The sequence below is a fragment of the Cryptotermes secundus genome, unplaced genomic scaffold, assembly GCF_002891405.2.
Source record: "Cryptotermes secundus unplaced genomic scaffold, Csec_1.0 scaffold1016, whole genome shotgun sequence".
Lineage (NCBI taxonomy): Eukaryota > Metazoa > Arthropoda > Insecta > Blattodea > Kalotermitidae > Cryptotermes > Cryptotermes secundus.
In genome coordinates this window covers 63494-87436 of record NW_019724759.1, presented here as the reverse complement: position 1 = coordinate 87436, position 23943 = coordinate 63494, and the positions used below count along the sequence as shown (strand labels likewise).

The window sequence follows — 23943 nt, the reverse complement described above, 5'->3', positions numbered from 1 at the left end:
AACCCTTGGTTTTTCAGTGAAAATTTCTGTAAAATGTGGTGGATGAATTGGTCTGAAGAAAGCAAGCTTCTTAATAACTTCACGAGTGCCTTAAGAGGTATGAACGTTACTTTTGTATGTATCAATCCAAAACCACCAGGAAAGGATGGAAGCCAAGGTGGATGTCTGGCTAGAAGAAATGATTACTTGGCAGAAAGAGACAAACGCCCTGGCAAGCAACAGTGGAGGCCAATGGAGAGAAGTTGGACACTGTGGCAGAGCATCAGGAACTCCCTAAAGAAGCCATGGGGGAAACTATCAAGAGGACTGGCCACCAAGAAGATATAACGGAAGGGGCTTGAATGCAACAATGGAACAAAGGACTGAGGCAAAATATAGCAGCTATGTCTGAAGAAGGGGAGGACACCTGACAGCATCTTTAGGAAGACCATAGGGCTACAATTTGAGCAATCCAGTCCCACTTCTGACATCGGCTGTCACGTGATGGAGTGACTACAGATGGGGCTCGCAATGGTAGTAGAATTTATTGGACTCTTCGATACAAAGCCTGACTACACATATATACTGTCACATACATATATAAGGGTTGTTCCGTGACTTATAAGACGAATTTTGGATTAGATTTATTAACACCATACACATTCACACAACTCAGGACTACAGGCAATACACACTTTTCCAGTTCACCATTACATATGAACTAAGGTTCTCTGTCTTCATTAGTCGTATCCTGGCAACGGATGCATCACAGCCTCACGGCAACTTCAAATCACACATGAAGTCTTCTCTCTACAGCCTCACTTTCTTACCATTATTCTGCAGCTGCCATTTTCGAAGACTCATCCCAATTCAATTCCAAGCTCATATACCAGCAAGCTGGCATCCAAAAACTTGACTCTTCATTCTCAACTACTCCTTCACACCTCCCCCTTTTTTTTTTCCTGTGGCGCTACAGCCCCAATTTGGGCCTAGGCCTACCTCCATGAAACTCTCCGTTTCACTTCGGTTTACTAGATCTTACACATACGGTAGGACTCCTTGGGCAGGTGATCAGCTCATCGCAAGGCCTCTACCTGTAGACAAACACAGAAAAACGCACACAAACATCCATGCCCTGAGTGGGATTCGAACCCACGATCCCGGCTTTCAAGCGAGCGAAGACAGTGCATGCCTTAGACCGCTCGGCTACCGTGACCGGCTTCACACCTCTCCTACTGCTTCTAAACACTTCCTTATAACCAATTTGCACAGACCCCATGGCAAATGCAGCCTCTATTCTTAAGGAGGTGTGTTTACTGATTCGTTGTACAGCAACAAACATCTTATTTTGCGTGCACTGGCTCACACGAAAATGTTTTTACCAAGTTCTTGCCTAGCAATGGGTATACATGTCACCATATACATATAAAATTGTCATTTTTAATGCATGATCTGGCAAAGGTATGGGAACATCTTGGAGAAAACAACCTCTAAATGCTGACGTGTGTGGAAGCAACTTACACAGAAGGACCTGCAAATTTCTTCATATCTAATTCTGTGCACAAGAAAGTCTTCTGATTGAAGATATGGGTTTAGCTACTGCCACCATATAATGAACTGAACAGAGCTAAACAATCTCAGACATACACAGATGTGCCTTAGGTTCTACAATTTCACCCAAATCATGAGTCAACTGACATGCTACCACCTTTCAAACACAAACTACTACTACTCCAAACTCTTACCTGGAACACAGAAGGTACATTGTGGGCAACAAATGAAGGGATAAATTACTTACCATGAATACACAAGGAAAGTGCAAGTGCAATTCAAGGAGTACAAGACAAAGAAGCTGAAAGATAAGTCAGTTGGACAGTGCTACCATGAGTTTTCTCCATGCTCCTTGAACATTAAGAATCAGTTGTGAGGAACTATTGGCATAAGCCAACAAGTTCCTTTGACACATTTTATTATATATTTTGATTACATTATCCTCTATCAGGAAAAGTCTACCCACATACAATTCTTTAGTGTTTATTATATATTCTTTCTACAGTTAAGTACAAAAAATTATAGCTGCATTATCTTCATCATAATCCAGGGCTTCACGAAGTCTTAACCTGATACAGATTTATGCACGTGGGACCTGTTCTTATATAGTGTCTAACAAGTTCTGGGCCATAGAAGATTTTGGTCGTTTCGGAATATTGTGGAGGAAAAGTAATCACTTGGTACCTGTGGTGTACTGCGACTCACCATAAAACACTGCTGCATTCCAGAACAATACCTGTATGTGTGTGAGCAACCATTATCCCAGCAATATTGTAACGTGTGTTCTAGCATTCAGCACTGCATTCACTTGTGAGCAATAGGCACACCAAATCTAACACTTACTGCAGTAACCGTATAAACAGTTTCAGTGATCTATATGCAAGTGCAGATCTGTGGACTTGCAACATTTTGTCAGTCTTCTACACTCCAACACTGTTCCATAAGAGTACATTAAAACACAATGATTTCATTCACTATTCCTGTTTGGAGTACCTGTCTCTATTACTGCTTCCCCCTGCCATGGAAATGTATCACTGTTTCACCATCATGTCACAAAGACAGTACTGCCATAACTTTTTGCTAATGATATCTAAAGAATTTAGCATTAAAATGGAGTGTCTAGGTAATATAGCAAACAACTTTTCCCTTTATAATTTCTTGTCGGGACATTGCTATTTAACAGGAGGGCCTGCATGAGCTGGATATATTACGTGCATGGGACAGACATCGATTATTTATAAACTGTAGTCAGAATACCTTGTGGAAAGAGATCACTTAGGGAAATTAGTTTATAATTGGAAGCAGATTTCCAATGGCACTTAACTCCGTCAAGACAAGAATCGATGAATGTTGTCTGCACTTCATGGAGAATCTTACATAATATCATGTGTAAGAGCAACTACAGATGGGGTTTGGATTGGTAATTGAATGTAATGAACTCTTATAGATCCGTCACTACAAGTAATCATAACCATTTCACCTATTCAAACACTTTACAGTTCACTAGAAAACACACTTAAGTCTTCTTAGCCTGCTGTGTCTTAAGGTGCGGCCACACAGAGCACTATGCTATGTTCGCTACACCACGTGGTCACTCAGAAACCTATGTTTGGTACGAAACTGCTCAGTCTTGAATGAGATGTTGGCCGATAGTGTGCCGTGGGGGGCAGCGATGATTCCGACGATGAGCTTTTGCTGTTACTTTCCTTGTGTAAACGTAAAAGGAAGTGGGTGCATGGCGTGAACTTAATAACAAAGTTTGGTGAATTTCATCATCTGATTAAGCAGTTACATGAAGATGAAGTTAAATTTAAAGAATATTTCCAAATGAATACGAATCAATTTAATAATCTTTTATCGCTTATCAAGGATGAAATCGAAAAGAAGAAACTTAACCACAGAGAAACTATTTCAGCAGAGGAATGACTGGCTGTTTGTTTGAGGTGAGTGACCATGTGTTTTAGTAATTAGTTTATTTGTATTTTTTTTATTTCTGACCTTTAACAAAGACTATATGCTACATATAGGTCACAGAAGGTGTACTAGTTGACATCATCATTAAAAATGAACTGTCATTGCTTCCTGCATTTCCATTTGAAAGATTTGAAGTGTTTTCTTGCACCTGATTATTGTAGCCCGTTGTCGCAACATGGGCTTCAGATAAAGACTGACTAGCAGCAGGAGAAGGTTGTGCTTGATGGCAGAATTCGGTTGAAAAAGTGGATGACTCAGTGCCCAAGCACTCCATTTCTGCATTTAAAATTGCCTTTATAACATCTTGCTTTACCCTTAGTTGAAAACGAGGAAGGCGCTTGGTGCTTTCGCACACACTGGCAAAGAAATACTTAAGCTCACCTGGTTGTTTTCTATCCCTTTCCTTCTCCTGCAAGAATGTGATTACTTTGTCAACATTGCATTCCTTGTCAAACCTTTTCCCAAACTTCCTGCAGTTTTTACTCCCGCTCTCTCTTCTGTTTTGAAAGGCTGATTCTGTTTGTTCTTCTTCTTTCTCATCCAACATGAGTCCCACGCCATCCTCACACTCCTCAGTTTCCTCAACTACGTCGATATTGGATTCAGTTCTTCAGAAGAAGAAAACAAAACATATGCATATATAAGAATCTTAATATCTCAAGCAGCATATCGAAGTACGAATAACATCAGAAATTGCACTTACTGCCGTGGAGTTAGGTCAGACAGTAGGAAAGACATTAGCGCCTTGTATTTCCACGGTTCCATTTTCCTAGCACGCTGACCATTTTTCGTCTTTCTTCTTAGCACAGCTTGTCTGTGGCTGTCCTGCAGTTTCTTCCAATCTACTTACAAATCCTCCACTGCAGACACACATCATAATAAATTATAATGCATATAATAGTGTACTTGGTATTAGTAAAATGCAACTAATAATCATATTTTTTCTTCATTGCAGGTGCCTAGCAACTGGGAATTCATTCCGATCCATGGCTTTCACCTATCGCATGGGTAGGTCTACAGTCAGTGGCATTGTTGAAAATGCCTGTGAAGCTATTTGGAAAATTGTGCAACCTATAGTCATGCCTGAGCCCAATGAAGAGATTTCAAAGAAAAGTGGAACTTTCCTCACTGTGCTGCAGTGATCAATGGCAAACATGTTCATATTAAAGCCCCTTCATTACAAGGCTCAGAATTCTTCAACTACAAAAGATATCATTCTGTTGTATTGCTGGCATTAGTTGATGCTAATAAAGGATTCCTCTGTGTAGATGTAGGGCAATATGGGAGAGTTAGTGACGGAAATGTGTTTACCAACAGTAATATAGGTAAGCGCTTAGCAAGTCAAAAAACTGAATTGCCTCCAGATGAAAATTTAGGGGGCATTCCTTTACCATACATTATAGCTGGTGATGAAGCTTTTCCTCTTAAAACGTACCTCATGAGACCTTATCCCAAAACTGGTCAAAGTCTCAGTGAGGCAGAGAAGACTTTCAATTATAATTGAATTATAAATAATTATAATTATCGGCTTTCAAGAAGCAGAAACACTGTTGAAAATGCTCTTGGGATCCTTGTTAATACTTGGAGGATATATCGTTGGTCTTTCAAATGCCATGTTGAGCTTGCCGACAAGGCAATCCAAGCTACCGTTGTCTTGCACAATTATATATGGCTAGAATCAACCCGGGCCAGCATTACTCCTGATGGAGAAGAACACACTCAGGCAAACAATTTCGTTCAATTGGGTGCTGCTACTGCAACAAACTCAACGAGAGAGGCACTACAAGCTCGAAATTCATTCATGTCTCATGACGGTCGAGTTGAGTGGCAACAGGGAATAGTAAATCGTGTGGCTTACTAGACTGAATGGAGAAATGGGTACTAGATAGCATCCGAGTATGGCCAAAATATGGAAACTGTGATTTTAAACAATTAAAACTGTCCCTGGCCTCAGCTACCAGCTTCTAACAGGAACAACTCACTATGACTGAGCCTCAGCAGTCCTCTAGTTCATTCACTCACCAACCAACTCACTCCACTCCACTAACTGTCCTGTGTACAACATCTCGGCACAGACCACACAGACGACACCGTTCCTCTGTTGCTGTTGCCCAGTAACGACCATTGTCTAGTTTTTGCCTCGCGGTCATTGTCTAGCAATGGGTCTACAAGCCACAATGTTTACATTTAATACTCTTACTACAATACACAGATGAAAACTATACATGAGAACAAAACGTTTAGGTACCATAGAACTGCCTCAAGACATGTCCACCCAGATGAACATTATACCTCAATATCATGAAGAACTTTGCATGCTAGGTCATCAGAAACGGTCCCACAAATTCCTGTCTGTTTGCAATTTGGCCATCCTGAATCATCATTCCCTTGGAGTATAATAACATTCTTTCCATGGAATAGGAACACACTGCACTGCATATGCAACAATGTTTGCAGACAATGGAAAAATCTATAAAGCTTATTCTGGGTGTAATGCCGTGGTGCAGGGGGCGTGGAGGTAGCCTCCTCTGCCACCACTGTTACGCCGCAAGTAGGGGGCCGTGGAGGTATCCTTCCTTGCCTCCACCGTCACTTGCTCTGTAAGGAGTTAACACCATCCTCCTAGCTCACCCTTAGCTAGGATTCTCCTATTTCGGGGTTTCCTTCTCGGTAAAAGCTGCCACCATCTATTATCTGTCCTTTCGATTGTGGGCACCACTCCCTGGCATATAGTCATAGCTCCTTGACCACTCCTCCCGTAGTTTACAGGTAGCGACTTAATACTTTATTAATACACTTTATCATTATATCTTAAGGGGCGTTGGTATCTAGGCTACTTAACTCTGCTTGTGTGGCAGGTACCTATCCCTGTTTGTCTTTCTTTGTCTTCGGCTGCCACTGCTCCTGTGTCAGTTCAACCTTCTCTTGGTCAGGATTATCGGGAACTGTCGTGGGAAAGTTGATTATAGATATGAATCACAACCCCGGTACATCCTATCCTATCTATCTACTCCATCTATTTACACTTTTGTATTTACATAATTTACAAATTTACATTGTTAACCAGGCCGACTCTCAGTCGGGTCTACATATGGAATTGACTAGCCTCTACGCTAGAACCTCCCCTTCGGGGATGGAGGCCTNAGACTTACTTGACATAGAAGACTGTAGGCCCTTCCAGCACTTGTCAAACCCATGTTGAAGAGAGCCTTCGGCTGACAACTGAATATTCTGTGATAGAACATGTCAAATCCCCCGAAATTCCCTAATTTATGGTTTTATTTCGCTGATTCAGCGTTGACGACAGAGGGTAGGTGACTCCCCCTCAGTGTCCTCAATCCTCATAATCACCTCCTCATTGGCTCTCATGGGTGGTTGTGGGCGGACCCCTTGCGTCTTATTGCTGTGTATGCGGTCTCTCACGATTAATCCAGTGACCGAGTGAGGCAAGCTCTTGCTCTGTGATTACACAGACCTGCTGAGCCTCCACATTCTTAACCTAATTGCCAGTCCTGGTGTTTACAATGTACTGTAATGACTGCGAAACGCTTTTCGCAAGTCTCTAACTTTTGGGTAATACCATACCCTCTCCAGTCTCAAATTTGGGCCATAACACTGGGAATAAGGAAATTCTGTTCTGCTTACGCATTGGTATCTTCTGATTCAAGTCTTGGAACTAAAATTTTTTACAGACAACATGAAAACTGCCTGCTCCCAGTGTTCTCAGTGCGCTGAGATGTCCTCACTGAAGGCTACTAATCAAATAACTGGAAAAAATCACAGGAAAACATCCATCCCCGGCAGCGTGTGATAACAATGCAGTTCCCCTTAATTGTCACAACGTCACATCTTACTTTCATCCTATTTTCTGCATTCTAATTCCTAATCATTTCTTCCCAGCTTTTGGTATTGGTTATTCTGCCATACACAGTTGAAGAATGATAATGTTACATGTGAATTATTTTACGTTGTGTCCTCCTTCATCTTCATGATTGTGCTTGGTGCATAATTCTTTGCACAGATCAGAGGGAAGTGGCTGTGATTCACTGCATACACGTAGATGATTCTTCAGAACACTCTTATACGTAAATGTCTTATTACATGTAGAACAGGAAAATGGTCGCTCCTCATTATGCACTCGCTGATGTTCCTTCAGACGTCCACGCACACCAAATGATTTATTACACACACGGCATGAAAATGGCCTCTCCCCACTATGTACATGCTGATGTGCCTTCAAATAACTTCGCCTACTAAATGACTTGTTACACATATCACAGGAATATGGTCGCTCTCCACTATGTATGCGTCCATGTATCTTTAGCTCACTCTTAGATGTGTATGACTTACTACACAGAGGACAGGAAAACAGCCGCTGCCCACTATGCATGCGTTCATGTACCTTGAGATGACTGTTACATGTATATGACTTATTGCACACAGCACAAGAAAATGGCCTGTCCCCATTATGCATGCGTTGGTGAATCTTGAAATAACTTTGTGAACTAAACGACCTATTACACACAACACAGGAATATGGCCGTTCACCACTATGTACACGTTGATGTCCCTTCAGATGATTGTGCTGACTAAATGACTTATTACACACATGACAAGAAAATGGCCGCTCCCCACTATGTATGCGCTGATGTTCCTTCAAATGACCATGCCTACTGAATGATTTATTGCATACCTCACAGAAAAATGACCGGCCTGTAGCATGTGTATGTTGATGTCTCTTCAGACTACTGCTACGGGTGAACGTTTTATTACACACATCACAGGAAAATGGCCGCTCACCACTATGTATACTTTGATGCACCTTTAAATAATTCTGCCTACTAAATGACCTATTACACATATCACAGGAATATAGTTCCTCCCCCTTATGTATACAATGATGTCTCTTCAGATGATTCTGCTGACTAAATGACTTATTACACACATGACAGGAATATGGCCGCTCCCCACTATGTATGCGCTGATGTTCCTTCAAATGACCATACCTTCTGAATGTTTTATTGCATACATCACAGAAAAGTGACCGGCCTGCAGCATGCATTCGCTGATGTCGCTTCAGACCATGGCTACGGGTGAACGATTTATAACACACATCACAGGAAAATGGAAATTCACTGTGTATGACTTGAACCTTATTCACAACACCCTGAAAAAAAAGACAAATATTAAAACAAATTTATACAGGAGGAGGAATGAGTCTGAAAGTAGGTTGCAATTAAGATCAACACAGTACTACATGAATCATGTTCTTTAACAAATGATTGGCCAGGTGTGTTTACTGGTTACATTCTAGACTGGTGTTCTGGAGGTGCTCAGTTTGAACCTTGGCTGAGACACTTTCTATAGTTAGAGGTGTCAACGGTTTTCCTCGGCCCTTCGAGCCAAATACTAGGATAGTGCATTGATTAAGCCAGAATTGCTTCCATACATATCATTTACAATTCTTCATTCCTTAGTGGCAGGGTGTGGACTGAACTTCCTACTTGTTTCACTAAGGACATGGACCACTGAGAGGCTCCTGTAAGCAAGTTAACAAACCTTTATTTTCCATATGAAGCAAAAAGTTTGTTCATCCCATGCACAGGTACTAGCTTCTTAAAGTAAATTTGAATAGACCCAAAATGTTTTCCACACCACTGGTAAATGTCAAAGGCACATACTGGTCTGCAAGTTGCACGTGGTTTCCAAGTACTGTTTATTTACATCTGCATAAGGAAATTGTGCAGGCAACAAGCAGAGGTCATATAAAATCATGAAAATCCATATGTTTGCAATCCTGAAAAGGTGAAGCCTGACAAAGAAAAATAAGAGGCTCAAACTTGGCAGTGGTCAAGCCTATGACTGGTCAAGTGATTGGGCAGCCCTTCTAATATGAGCTACCTGAGTTTGTGTTCCTTCTGCTGTGCTAAGCCTAAACTGACAAGAGTCCCGGTGTATGTTGTGCGTACATGTACACTTAAATTACATGCAAAACTGTAAATATGTTGCATTCACAAGGAACCAGACTGTACATGACTGATTATGTAGAATCCCTTCATGTACGAGTAAAACTACAAATATGGCCGACATGTATTACTGGCTATGACCACGGTAACAGACAGACCTGTTCTCTCGTCAAAGAGGGCTAACCCACATTGACAAATCTGCAGCCATATGACAGCACAAAAAAAATCTGGTCTTTGGCCTGAAATGGGGCTTGATACCAAGACTTGACTGGCTGACTGACTGTCAGCTACAATGTGACTTTGAGTTAGTCAAGGATAAGAGACCATAATATGCAGTTAGTTAGTTAGTTAGTTATTGGAGAGGGTGGGTTTCCCCATGCACTTAGACCAGTATTGGTCCATTGTGCTTCCCTCTATGATATTCTACCAGTCTCTATACCCTACTGATAAATGGTGCGTACCATCAGTCCCGCCGAGCAAGCGAGTTCGGCCACTTGCTTAGCGGTGTCTATAATGCTTCCCCCATCTATCAGAGGCCTTAGACACTACTGTTGGGCGGGAAACGTCCTGGAATTTGGCTCAGTGATCTCCTTTGGAGATGAGGTTCTTTTACGTGCCGTAAAGTTACGACACGGGACACACTGCTTAAAGTCCCTCCCAGAGGACTTGTTCCCTGAATTTTTCCAACCTTAAAAATTCAACGACCTCCGCCAGGTATTTGAACCCGCGTACCATGAGTCAAGAGGTGGGAATGTTACCTCTACACTACGGAGGCTGCTATAATAATATGCAGTTAAGCGAGTGAGCTGCAAGCCAGCTGCAATTCAATGAGGACACAAACAAGTGAGCTGATGAACACCCGTAGTTAGCAGCCGTAACCAAGCAACGACTAGCAAAGACATAACAGACTGAGACATAGCACGTGCAGAATTTATCTGTTTCATGATAGCACTAAACTATTTACAGCTATGACTTATAAGTGTTCAATAAATCCAATTATCAATCCAAACTCCAAGTCCAGTCACTAACACATGAAAATATCTTTGTTCCATCTGATGATCAAGAGGAGTGGGAATTGCTGACATAAACCAATGGCCAGTGAGGAAATGGTTCTCCTAATATCTGCTAGGGGTTAGCTATAAGCTATATGAACTGTAAGTCCACTAGGATTCAGTGGTGGGGCCTCCACCATCCCTGTTAGTAAACAAAACAGGCACCTGCAGATGCCCTGCTATCTGTAGGGGAAGAGATGAGGCAACTCACCTCATGTTTGGCCTCTATTCCTGGAAATGATATTGGCACTGGATCTTCCTCTTCCTCTTTAACATCTGACACCTCATCTTTTATACTGATGGCCTGGAATGCATCATGAGAAGATGCAGGACATGTCTCAGTACATGAACCTGGGACATCTTCCTCTGAATATGCACAGTCCTGCAAAACCAGCAAACCCGTATCAGTCAGGGCGGTGCGCTCTCACTACACACAATAGCATCCACTTTCATTACTATGGTCACTGTGCAGTGCATCACTCTCATGATGGCTGCTCTGTACAGATTTTCTTCATTGTAACTACCAGAAATCTTATTAGTTCGCAACTCCATGGTGCACCCTTTGTCTGGAACACATACATGTAGTGGTCACTCAGAAAATGTAGAAATCGCCTACCTTTCATGGACACATGGAAAGTAGCCCATCACTGGTTCCTCTCCTGAGCCACAGCCTCAAGATCTGCTCTTAATACTGCCCTTCTATCTATGTATAGGTCTCCCAATTGGCCCTTCCATTCAGGATTGCCAACCAAAACTTTCTACGGGCACATCATCTCTCACATGAATGCTAAATACTCTAACAATCTCATTTTTTTTTATTTAAACATTCTAATATCTGTTAAGTTGTTCAAATGGTACTAAGTAACAAACTAATTCCACGGAGCTGAGAAGCCCCAGTTGTGTAGCTACTCAAAAGTTTCCCAAAATTTAATGGAACCCAAAGGTTCATTATTTTGTTTGCAAGAGCCCTCCACTGATCGCTAATTTAAGGCACATCTACTCAGTCTATATTACCCCATTCTGTTTCTCTGAGATGTTCATGTGGCACAGCTTCTCATTATGCAGTGCTCTCCAGCCCCAGTCATATTTTTTTCTTAGGTCTAAATGTTTTCCTCAGTATCCTGTTCTACACCACCGCAATGTATATTCTTTCTTCCATTCCCAAATTTAATCTTCCCTACACAATGAAACCTCCCTTTTACACGTTTTATGGGACCACCTACAATAAATGTAAACTCAAGGAAAGTATAAAATTAGGGAAATGAGAACGACATAATGTAAAGAAAATTTGGGTTTCATTATATCATATTTCAGAAGATCATTTAAAAATACATGTTTGAACACGAAACTATGTGTATGTAGAAGCAAATATGGTTCTCGGTTTATTTTGTTGATGCTCTTATCAACTCCTGTCTTTACGTGGAATCTGTAAGATAAGGTGATTATAACAGATCGATGGAAAAATTGAGGAAGTAGTCTGGGTCCACTTCAAGGTACTATTCCAGCATTCATCTGGATAGACTGGCAAATGTGGTACATATCTAGTTAGAATATTTTGTTAACCATTTATTAGGAGTCTTCTGTAGTTTTCCTTTCCTTGAGCTCTCAGTCTGTATAATTACTTTTCAACTTTATTACACATTACAATATTATTGTTCTCTGTATCAAAGTGACACATGTACTTCCTTGCTGCTTCCAGTCCTTTCAGTGAATTCAAGAATGTTCCTCTATGTTCTGCAACTTCATCTTTCATTCTGGTTTTTCTTTTGCATAGTCCAATGGGCAACACTCAGATTCCACAAACTTCAAGAGCACTGTCACATGTTGTGCAGTCCACAAACTGCACTCCAAGAGGTTGTAAACTCTTAACAGTTACATCATCTTCACTGAGTTTCACTGCACTGTCATCATTGCTGCTGACATTAACATTTGAGAAGCCATTCAAAGAGGAATTCTTGTTTGTAGTGGATGTTATCAGACTCTGGGCTCCTGCTATGAAGTGCACTGCAGACAACACATACAGCTTCATCTGTGCACCTGCCCCCACCTATCATGGCTGCAGCCTTCCAAATCAACTTCTTTCTATAATGGCACTTGAAAGAACGTATGATTCTCAAATCTAAAGGCGGAAGCTGGGTGGTATAGTTAGGTGGGAGAAACGTAACTCTGATGCTGCTGAGAAATGCGTTCCTTGGATGGGCGGCACGCTGCTCAATGGAAAACTAGAATCTGAGAGGCAAAATAACCTTAAAATAGTTCTGTGGTCATACAAGATTTGTATTAGCTTCATATTCTGTAGACAGTCTCTTTGACATTCGTGAAGCAACATGGACTTTTATATTTTTCAATTACAAGAGTTGTCAGTTTATCACTACCATCAGCACTGCATGTGAGGAGTACAGTAATCCATTATTTTGATTTTATATTGTCACATGTACTGTGTGTGACTATAGATGGAGTTTGGATTACTGGCTTGATATATTTAACACTTACAGCATAGTAGGCCTTTTCCAGCCTGTTGTGTATTCACTAGACCTTCCCTGGCAACGGCTTCCAACAGTGGACATTCTTCAGCTTCCTGCGCTCAGGTACTTCCTTCACAGCCTCCCATACAGACTGCTGACTCAGAGTTGGAGTCTTTACTTTACAACTAGCAGTTATCTGCCAATTACTTCATCTTGGTGCCAAGCCCCTTAAGACCCATGACCAGCATTTTTTTTCAACTGAACACTTGCAGTTATAGTCCTTACACAACATCGTCTCCAACAAGAGGATAGGTCTTATTTAATATTGCTCCTGGCCTTCTCCAGTACAGTCACTCTCAGGTCCAAGTCCCATGGGACTCATGACCATATTTTACTGTTGTGTCTCCCCTTAAATCTGTCAGTCCTTCTACGGGAAACTGAGAAGTTGGCTATTTCCTGATGAGCATCTATTTGAAACATTACTGTTATGAGCTTGCTTGAATCATGCAGAAAGTGCAATTCCAGTTTCTTCATTGGTGACGGTTTCAGTGATTTCTGCTGCTTTGAGAATGGTCCATGCTGGACATACCTTCTTTCAGTTTCTTCACAGTTCTTCCCATCAGAGTTTCGCTGTGACACTGAAAGTCTCAAGCTTTATGCCAGTTCAACATATGTGCCAATATATGCATCGACTTGCACTAAAATATCTATTTCATCTCTCATTGTAAAAGGTTCCTATTTTCCTTTACTATCCATATTTACATACATACATACATACATACATAATTCATAAATTCACTGATCCATTGTCCGAACTCAACCAGATATTGAACTCGTCAAAATAAGACTTGATTGCAGAAGTACAATCGTGTCAACAGCAAACAACTATACACAACAAAAACACAAAATAAACATAATTTACATTGTCATTCATAAACAAAATTGCAAGGAATATAGTTATTAAATGTTATACATGCTTAGCAGAAATATATTCATCTATTGAATAAAAAGCATTTGTTGTGAGGAAACTTTTCAGTGTGCATTTAAAAATCTTCACATTATCACTCATCCTTTGTGTATTTTGAGCAAGATTATTATAAACCATAATGGATGATTATAACACGCCTTTCTGGATTGACGTTAATCTCACTGATGACACATGTAGCTTTCCAAACTGTCTAGTGTTTATATGATGAATATTATTGTTGGTTTGAAAAAATTGCGATTTCTAACAACAATATAGAATATAGAGGCTAGGAACCGTCAAAATACCCAACCTTTTAAAACCTTCTCTACAAGAGTTTCCAGGACTCAATCTCAGCATAACCCTAATGACTCTTTTTTGGGCAACAAATGAACTTTCCATAACTGGAGAAGAACTCCAGAATATAATACTATATTCAAGCTGAGACTGATAATAAGAAAAATAGACCATTCAAAGAGCTTGTTCACTAACAAGGTACTGTAACTTCCTGATCATAAAACCCGCTGTCTTCAGCTTCTTTAATAATTTTTCAGATTGTTTTTTCCAATTAAGTTGACAATACATATCTCATCCTCTTTGTGTGTGAAATTTGTCTTAACAATAAGCTTTGGTGTCTAAGAATGGAATTCACGTGGGCAATTTAAAACTAAAGAGTTTAGGTATTTGCATTCCTGTTGACTGTTTCATTTATGAAAACACGCTTGTGACAAGATTAAAACTGGCCTAACATGTGAGGTGCTACAGTGGTGGATATGTCCACTCCTGCACAAGCTTTAGGAAAGTCACATGGTGCACAAGAATTGTTTGCAGCTGTGCATCAGCCAATTGGTAGAATGTATTTTCAGACTGAACCACTTGCAACAGCTAGCAACGTAGGAAGTCTGTTGCCTCAAACACGAATTTTTGAGAACTAAATTACAAAATGTAAAATACTGTAAATTTTCATAGCCAGAACTGAAAAAATTAGGTACAAATTTTCGGAAAATATAAATTGAGGAAACATAAAATCAATTAAAGTTTAATGTTATCATTATGGGAATTTAGCTGGAACCATGGAAAAAGTACATAAAATAAAAAAATAAATAAATAAATAAAGAAAAGTGAAATTCAAACTCATAAAATCAAAATTTCCCTGTATTTCCTCTTGAATACAACTTATTTCATTTTACTCAGTTTTTTTTTCATGTCTATTACCTTTACACAGAACGGCAGCAGTACACCACAATCAATCCTCTTGAGACATTTCCAGAATTCACCTCTTCACCAGACTGGAAAAGTTTTGTGTGAATTTTGCAGATGAGAGAGAGAACAGGCAATTCTGGATATGACTCAGATATGCCTCACAGAGACACGGAGGGGACATACAACTCACCTCATGTTCAGCCTTTATTCCTACAACTGTCATTGGCACAGTATCCTCATTATCTTCATTATCTGATGATTCAACTTTTATGTTGATAGCTTGAGCACCACTATGAGAAGATGATGCAAGTCCCTCACTATGCGAGCCTGGTACATCTTCCTGTGAATCCAAGCAGTTCTGTAAAACTGCTATACCCTTATGAGTCACTGCTATGTTATTACACAGAAAAGGATATGCTTTCATTTCATCACCATCCTGCACTTCCTCCAATGGCTACATTATAATCATTTTCTTCTTTGCTGCCTTCATGGAACCAGATGTCTCATTACCATGTTTGCTACAGCTTCTATCTACTGCCTGGTCTGGGTCAAATAATTCCAGTCTGCACACTCCCAAATTATTTCTTTAGATTCCATTTTAATAGTAATGTCCATGCAGACATCTCCCATTTGGCATCTTCTGTTCTAGATTTCTGTGCTAATGTTTGTATGAATGTCTTGTCCCTCACATACATGCTGTATGACCTGCCCCTCACACCTTATATGAATTCACTAAGCCCTCATAAAATGTACAAGCATTCTTACAAAATAAAGAAACAGAAACGACTTTTAATATAAGCTCATAACAAAGTATTCAGTTCACTGACCATGTAAATTTATGCAACAAGAACGTAAAATTATTTTATAGGGAAACAAGCATAGAAGACTCACCATGATTTGTTTTACAGCAGGAAATATTTCCTCAGCTCTCTGTACTACAATTTTTGTCACTTTTGTTGCAAGAGAAAGCAGATATTTTGTAGGCCTTAAACTTGATCTTCACACATAATGGACTGTGGGTTTGTGTCACAAAGTGACTTACCATTGGGAATAAACATGTACTTCAAATTAATGTTATACATGGATGAAACAAGTGTACTAATATTTGACAATAACATGTACAAAACTCAAAACTTAGCATTGTTTTCAATACCTTAAATTAATGGTTTACCAGTAATGTTGTGTCCCTAAACTTGAAGTAAACTAAACTCTATAATTTTGAAATCGCTTATCAAAAAACACCATTGCAATTAAGCTACAAAGATGAACTCTTGCAAGATTAAACAAATATTAGATTTCAGGGGCTAGAAATGGGTAAGTTTATGAATTGGAAAACACATTTTAAAGTAATGTTACACAAACTAGGCAACACATGCTTTGCAATAGGGAAAGTGAAGTACTGTAGTATTAATGAAACACTTCGGACGATATATCATGCATATTTCCAGTCAATTGTGAAGTATCATGTAATTTTATTGGGTAACTCGTCAGATGCTAAAAAAAGTTGTCCTTTTACAAAAAAGGACTATAAGCACAATGATGGGAATACAGCACAGAGACACACGCAGGCCAACATTTAAAACATTAAATATACTAACACTGGCCTGCCAATATATACCATTTTGACGTTTTTTATGATAAACAATTTGGAGCATTTTTCCTTTAATTGTGCAATTCATAATAAGTTAACATAGCACAGAGGTAAGCTTCATGTATTACAATCATATCTATCGTTAAGACAAAAAGTGGTTCACTACATGAGGGGAAACATTTTTTTAACAATATGTCAAAGTGTTTAGTTGACTCAGGAGGACATGAAAACCAGTTCACAGTAAAGTTAAAAGAAATCTTAATATATAATTAGTTTTATTCAGTTGATGAACTTTCAATCATTGTCAAGATTTAAAGCTAAGAGACATGGGGAATAGGCTTAGGCAATACATTACTTACACCTGCTGAGCAGAATTCTCATAACATGACCCTATGACAACTATATGTTACTCCATAGGCGTGTGTGTGTGTGTGTGTGTATGTATATATATGACATAAGTTGTTATGCAGTTTTCTTCATGTCTTCATATCTATTATTATACTATTTACTAATTATAAATCACTCCCATTACTATACTCCTCATGTCTGTATGCCTATCACTTGAAACGAAACCTGTACATTTTCACTATATCTTACCTTGTTGTCTTTCTGTTTTCATATGGTAAACTATGTGTTTTGACATGTTTTATATTCACTGCTAACATGCACATTTATGAATCCTATGAAGGTCATGGGTTAAAGCCCCAATGAGGTCACTGGATTTTTTTCAACTGACCTAATCCTTCCAGCAGCACTATGGCCCTGGGGTTGACTCAGCCTCTAACAGAAATGAGTACCAGGAATTAAACAAATAATTTTCCTGGGGAGTAAAGCGCGGCCAGTGCATAAGGCTGACAACCTTACCGCCATCTGTGAGCCGACTGTCTAGATAATGTGGGAGCCTCAAGGTCTCAAAACCCTATGGGCCTTCATGGCCTGGTACAGAGATAGCTTTACTTTTTACTATGAAATGCAACTGAATTGCATTGCTTTGTTATGCATGCATATGTGGAGGCAACACGCATTGAATCAAGTGCCAACCAATCAGTGCAGATCATGGCAGTTCAAACGCCCACTGGTTCACGCACTGCTTAGTGACAACGTACCTCTGACATGTTAGTCGTCAATCACAGTCTTGAAACCATCCGCTGCTAAGCAACAGCTCACCATACATGTTTCTGCAGAGATACGATTTTTTGGAAACAAACCATCGCTGAGTGATAAACGTTTCCTTGGACATATGACTGAAATACATTTTCTCTGGTGGTCCGATCTGACATTATATAACAGGAACCAAGATCCATTCAGAGGTCAAAATGAAAAATGAAGCTCATCCATGTATATATTCTAGCAACAATAAATATTTGTTACAGAACTTTATTATGTGGTTGTCTCTTCAAGCATCGACAAACACACGCGTGCATGTATGTATGTATGTATGTATGTATGTATGTATGTATATATCTACTTACAAGAATCACTGTGATATAGTCTGTTTCATGTACATGGCATTCTCACAGAATGGGGGGGGGGCATACAACTCACCTCATGTTCAGCCTTTATTCCTACAACTGTCATTGGCACAGGCTTCTCCCCATCTTCTATATCCGAGAATTCTTCAACTTTTATGTTGACAGCCTGATCACCATCATGTGACCATGAAGGACAAGCCTCACTGTGTGAACTTGGTTCGTCTTTCTGTGAATACAAGTAGTTCTGTTAAACCACAATACCCTTATCAGTCATGGCTATAACGTCATTACACAGAACAGGGTACACTTGCATTGCATCACCCTTATGCACTGCATCAAACTGATAACCACTATTTTCCATTGTTTCTCTTCTGTGCAACTACCAAAACCATTACTAACCACTAACAGCAAACAGGAGAGTCCCTGTTTGTGCCAGCCCTTCCTGGAACCCACGTCTCATTACAATATTTCTTACAGCTTGTCTCTGGTCCCTATTCTGAGCCAAAGAAATTCAGTACACACCCTTGTACATTATTTCTCTAACATCTGTTTCAATATTATCCTATCTTCCATGCATATAACTCCCACCTGAAATCTTCTCTTGTGGATTTCTCTCAAAATACCTGTATGAACGTCGTCCTCACTTACATGCGGTATGCCCTGCCCCTCACATCTTCCTTGAATTAATCATGCTAATAATACAGAAGACATTAATTAGGCCCCCACAATGTGCACACCCATTTATACATAACTGAGAAAATAGAAATGACTTCTAATAGCTTGTAATAAAGTATTCGGGTCACTGGCCATGTAAATGGAGGCAAGAAGACTGTAAAAATTATTGTGGAACGTACAACCGCTGCTAGGCAATGATCACGAAATAAGTAAATACATAACAGGCGTTACTAAGTAATAGCTCCGCAAACAAGATAATCTCCACAGGAACAAAAAATACAGCAATAACAAATGCGGTGTTTTCAATAAGGTCCAAGCACAGATGTTAAAAGCAAGTGCAGTTGCCTATTGCAGTGAGAAGCTGGTAGATGTGGCTGGGGACAGTTCAGGAACCCAGAGGAAAGGTAAGGTCAGCCGTTGGAAGCCGCTACCAAGCAACGACAGGGAAGACATGACTGTAAACCCTAGTGTGTGTGTGTAATAGTGAACTGTAAAATACAGTTATGCACTGTATCACAAGAGTCCAATAAATTTGGTCATCAATCCAAAAAAGTGTTTATAGTCACACAGTGACATTTTCTGGGGACAGACGCACAGAAGATTCACCATGATTTCTTTTAAAGCAGGAAATATTTCCTCAGCTCTCTGTACTACAATTTTTGGCACTCCTGTTGCAACAGACTGCAGAGTCTTTTGTGAGCTTGAAACTTCATCATCATGCATGATGGGCTAAGGGTTGAGTCAGTATGTGGCTTACAAGAATCCTAGTGATATAGCCACAAAGTTCTGTTGTGTGTACCAGTACGTGACTAGGATTATGTGACCAAGTTCTGAAAGGGAACATACTGTTTATGAATGGTGTTAAAACATATGACACTTTAACACTTTGCGGACCGTGCACCCCATAAAAGGTTTTTCGCTTTTAAACGTTGCGACCAGTGGCATAGTATTATGACTTTGGGACACGTTATGTTGGAACACACTATACCTTGCTCTGGCGCCTCGCAACTGCAATGAATACTGCGTAATAAATCTTCGGAATGTATGCTGGGTATTCAGTAACTTGACCTGGCTTGCTAGGGTCCCTACTCCAAAAGAAAATAAACTTTGCCCCTTCCAGCTGTTTATGTACCAGGCAGAAATTAGTAGAGGGGAGTATGTTTCAAGGACAAAAGCGGTTGAAGGCAAGCGATCTCTCGGACTTGTTTATGGAGCTATCCGCCGTGCCTTGTGGAGGAGTAGTAATTAGCGACTCAGACAGTGGAAGTGACAGGAGTCAACAAAGAATTGTGGCCACAGATAATAAAGGTGAAAGTTGCCTTGTGGCTTATAAATTGTGCCATTTTCAATTCATTTTTGGTTTACAAAAATCTAAACCCTGATTCTAAATCAAAATACAAAGCATTTCTGATGAATGTGGCAAAAGCTTGGGCTACAGACCAGATGGTGGCGGCAGAACCTGAGTCAGACAGGCTTAGTGCGACCTAGCCCATGAACTCCCACCCCATGCAAGCCTCATGTGGACACCCCTGGGCGACTCTCGGGTGATATGCAGAAACATACCCTTGTGAAAATTGTGAAGAGTGAACATTCCAAGGGGAAGCATCCTTCTAGGCAATGCCGTGTTTGTGCAGTTCACAAAAAAAAAAAGGACTATGACTGTCTACATTTGAAAGTGTATAATGCCATTTCAAAAAGGGGAATGTTTCCAGGAATATCAACTTTCAAGCACTTCTAGGAGCATTGGTAAGTGTTCTCCAGAAATTATAGTTCATAAAATTAATTCGGAGATTTTATATTAATTTTTAAAGTGAACAGTGCACAAGTTAGGGTAGTAGGTATAAAAATGCCGGTCCCCAGGGTGATTTAAATATTTAAATCGCCGGTCTGCAAAGTGTTAAGGAAACATATATTTGCATGGAGTATTAGGTTCTGTCAGTGGAGGCTGTGGGGCCTGCCATTTCTGAGGTTTGTTAATTTGGTAGTTATTAGTGACATTTAGCAGGAAGCTCCTGTCTTGGAAACAACATTAATAATCCTGAAGACTATACAACAACAAATCTCTGAATACAGTAATCCACATCTACAATGTGGGATATAGATAAAACTCTTGCCCATGCTGAGAACTGAACCCCAATCCTCCAGCCCATAGCCTGTTGCTGTACCAAATGAGCTATCGCAGCTCTTAATGTGAAAGAGCATATTTATTAGGAAGATATAAAATTCAACAAATGCTCTTCACATCTGTCTCATCCTGATAAATAAGAGGTTTGTTTACAACACTGCTGGTAAAGGTAGAGCTATCCCTTTAACAGGCTGTGAAGGCCCATAGGGTTGTAAGATGTCAAGGCTCCCATATTTTCTCTAGACAATCAGATCACAGATGGCGGTAAGGTTGTCAGCCTTAAGTGCTGGCCACCCTTTATCCCCTAGGCAGATTCCTGGTTCTCATTTCTGTTAGGAGGCTGAGCCCACCCCAGGGCCATAGTGCGGCTGGAAGGATTAGGTCAACTGAAAAAATTCAATGACCTCTTCAAGGCTCAAACTCAAGATACCGTCAGTAGTGAGGATAATCTTTAACGGTTGTGAAGCATGATGCATGAAGATTTTGGGAAGCGATCATGACCAGATCAATGAACTATCATGTCATTTACTTGGTGGGGGGGGGCAAAGAAAACTACGAAAAGCCTCAACGGTACATTGCCGGTATCCTGGCCGCAATTAGAACTGACAGCATCCATGTCTATAACATGTCTATAACGGTAACCCTCTAGCAGCCCCGGTACTTCTGAAGTTCTGAAGCATTCCTCATATTAAAAGTGGGAAGTCCCTGATGTGCACAAAAACCAACAGTCTCGACAATGCAACATCAAGAAGGAAATGTAGTGACGATATGTCCGAAAGTGTTCATTTACAAACATTAAAAGTTGAATGACAATCATCGGGTAAATGCGACCTAGTATATCGAATGTTACTTACACTTGCCAAATTCCTTTGTTTGCTTTCCAGTCTTTTAATCTCCATATCAAGGTTACTGTAAACCGTTGTAGACGACTTACACATATAGGATATTAGAGGTTCTCAAAGCGTTGTTATGAAAAGTTCGATCATCTGGGAAGTAATTCCGTGTAACCTTTGGCTAACCTTACTGAAGCCTTGACCAAATTCAGGCAACGTATAAAACTATTACACCGTCAAAATGAAAAACTAAATGTAATACAAGCAATAATACAAACCACAAAACAGCTTGCTAGTGACAATTTATCTTCATATGTGGATGAATTCGATAGCTTTTCACCGCTTCCTTCCCCATATCCATTGGACATAATCACTCTCTGCACAACACTTTGTACTCTTTGTAGCTCTTTATACGACCGATTGCATACAATTAGATGCGATTAGATGTGTCGATCGAGAGGATCGAGACTCATGTGAGAAACGATGCAATATGAATACCGCTGTGTGCCATCTATCAGCTACGCCTACGAAGACATAAAGGCAAAGAAGGTGATAAAATCAGAGTTCAGTCGGTATGGTCGGTATTATTCGACGAACAGAAATCTTTCCTCGTCTTCTAATACCCGATCTGACAAGGCCGACCAGGCCGACGGAGCTGGTGGATCAGACCGATCAGACCGGATCAGACGACTCAGTCTGAATCGTCTCAATGAATCCTGCAACCCCACCCCTAAAAATTTTTTTATTCCTTTATACTTTATTTAGTCGTAATGTCAGCTGTTCAGAGAATATGGCACCAAACGATGGGGTGAATAGTGACTAAGGAGTTGGAAGGGATATGGATGGAAGAGGTACTGTCCTAATTTAAGGTCCTATCATATGATTTGCATGAAGGGCGCAAAGAAACCCACAGGAATCCTCTACCAGGGCAGTTCACAGTTGACTTGTTATTGTTGTTCCAAAATATTTGAACTGTGCCACATTTTCAAAGCATCTGTTAGCTGTCTTTGTCATGATGTTTTGTCCTACATTCTGGTGATGAGACAGCAACATATACATCTTTCTCTGCATTTATTTCTAGACGTTCGAGACCAACCTCATTACTATCAATTAAAGTTCCTGTGTTTTTCTTTATGGTATCTATGTTATCACCCAGTAGACTCATATCATCAGCATAGACCAGCAGCTGATACATCCCATTTAATTTCAGACAAATGTTTACCTATAGCCTTTATCATACTTTCTATTTAAACACATTTTAATCAGCCTAACTAGTTCCATGGTAACCCCAAACTCTATGAGATTATTATACAATACTTTGTTCCTAAATGAATTATAGGCTTTCTTGTAGTCTATGATTAGCTGATGTGCCAGCTCATTGTACTCCAATTTTTTCTCCAGTAACTGATGTATGCAAAAAATCTGGTCAGTAGTTAATCTGTTATGTTGAAATACACACTGATGATCCCCAATAATTCCATCTTTGTATGGACTTATCCTTGAAAGAAGAATACTGGATAGAATTTTGTATAACGTTAATGGCAGTGATATCCCATGATAATTACAATGACCAGTTGTATCACCCTTCTTACGAACTGCTACAATAATAGACTCCTTCCACTGAGCAGGCAAGTCTTCCTTATTCCAAACAGAATTAGTGAGTTTATGGATCTGTCTCTGACTGTAATGTTTCACCTCCTGCTTGAATCAGCTCTGCTGGAATTTGATCACTACCTGGTGATCTATACCTTTTCAACTTTGCAATAGCAATTTGAATCTCAAAAGGACTAAGATCAGGTACTAACAGCTCTGCTGTAATTCTACCTGCCTAGCATCACTGACCCTATATACATTCAATAGCTGAGAGCAGTAATCTTTCACCTATTCAAAATATTGTGGGAAGCTGCAAGCAGACCACCATTCTCATCCTTCACCAAGTTACTTCCATGTTGGTAACCTTTTTTAAATTTGTTCATTCCTCTGTACATGTCTCTAATGATTTGTTCTTAGTGTTCATTTAGATATCCACTATTCTTGACCTCGGTCCTATAGAGTGGTGAGCAGTCTGCTTTGTGTCCTTGGGAGTACAGGCC

At 40.0% G+C, this 23943-nt stretch overlaps 2 protein-coding genes across 9 annotated transcripts in view; one reads left to right on the top strand and one right to left on the bottom strand.

The window, feature by feature from the left end:
* The window catches only part of LOC111863000 (protein O-linked-mannose beta-1,2-N-acetylglucosaminyltransferase 1-like), a 136467-nt gene that overhangs the window by 49072 nt on the left and 63452 nt on the right, over positions 1-23943 (top strand). The window lies entirely within an intron of this gene.
* LOC111862995 (zinc finger protein OZF) lies at positions 1136-22352 on the bottom strand. Of its 3 annotated transcripts, XM_033750883.1 has the most exons (7): positions 22129-22328; positions 18291-18443; positions 15345-15494; positions 10734-10904; positions 8511-8671; positions 4208-4364; positions 1136-4112 (listed from the first exon to the last, which is right to left on the bottom strand). In XM_033750883.1, exons 1-6 carry the CDS (start codon positions 22216-22218, stop codon positions 4274-4276), a joined length of 816 nt encoding a protein of 271 aa, XP_033606774.1. In that variant the 5' UTR covers positions 22219-22328; the 3' UTR covers positions 1136-4112; positions 4208-4273. The 3 variants fall into 3 exon arrangements, with proteins under 3 accessions (XP_033606774.1, XP_023704669.1, XP_033606773.1); XM_023848901.2 differs by lacking the exons at positions 1136-4112; positions 4208-4364 and having other exon boundaries at positions 6844-8671; positions 22129-22344; XM_033750882.1 differs by lacking the exons at positions 1136-4112; positions 4208-4364; positions 15345-15494 and having other exon boundaries at positions 6844-8671; positions 22129-22352.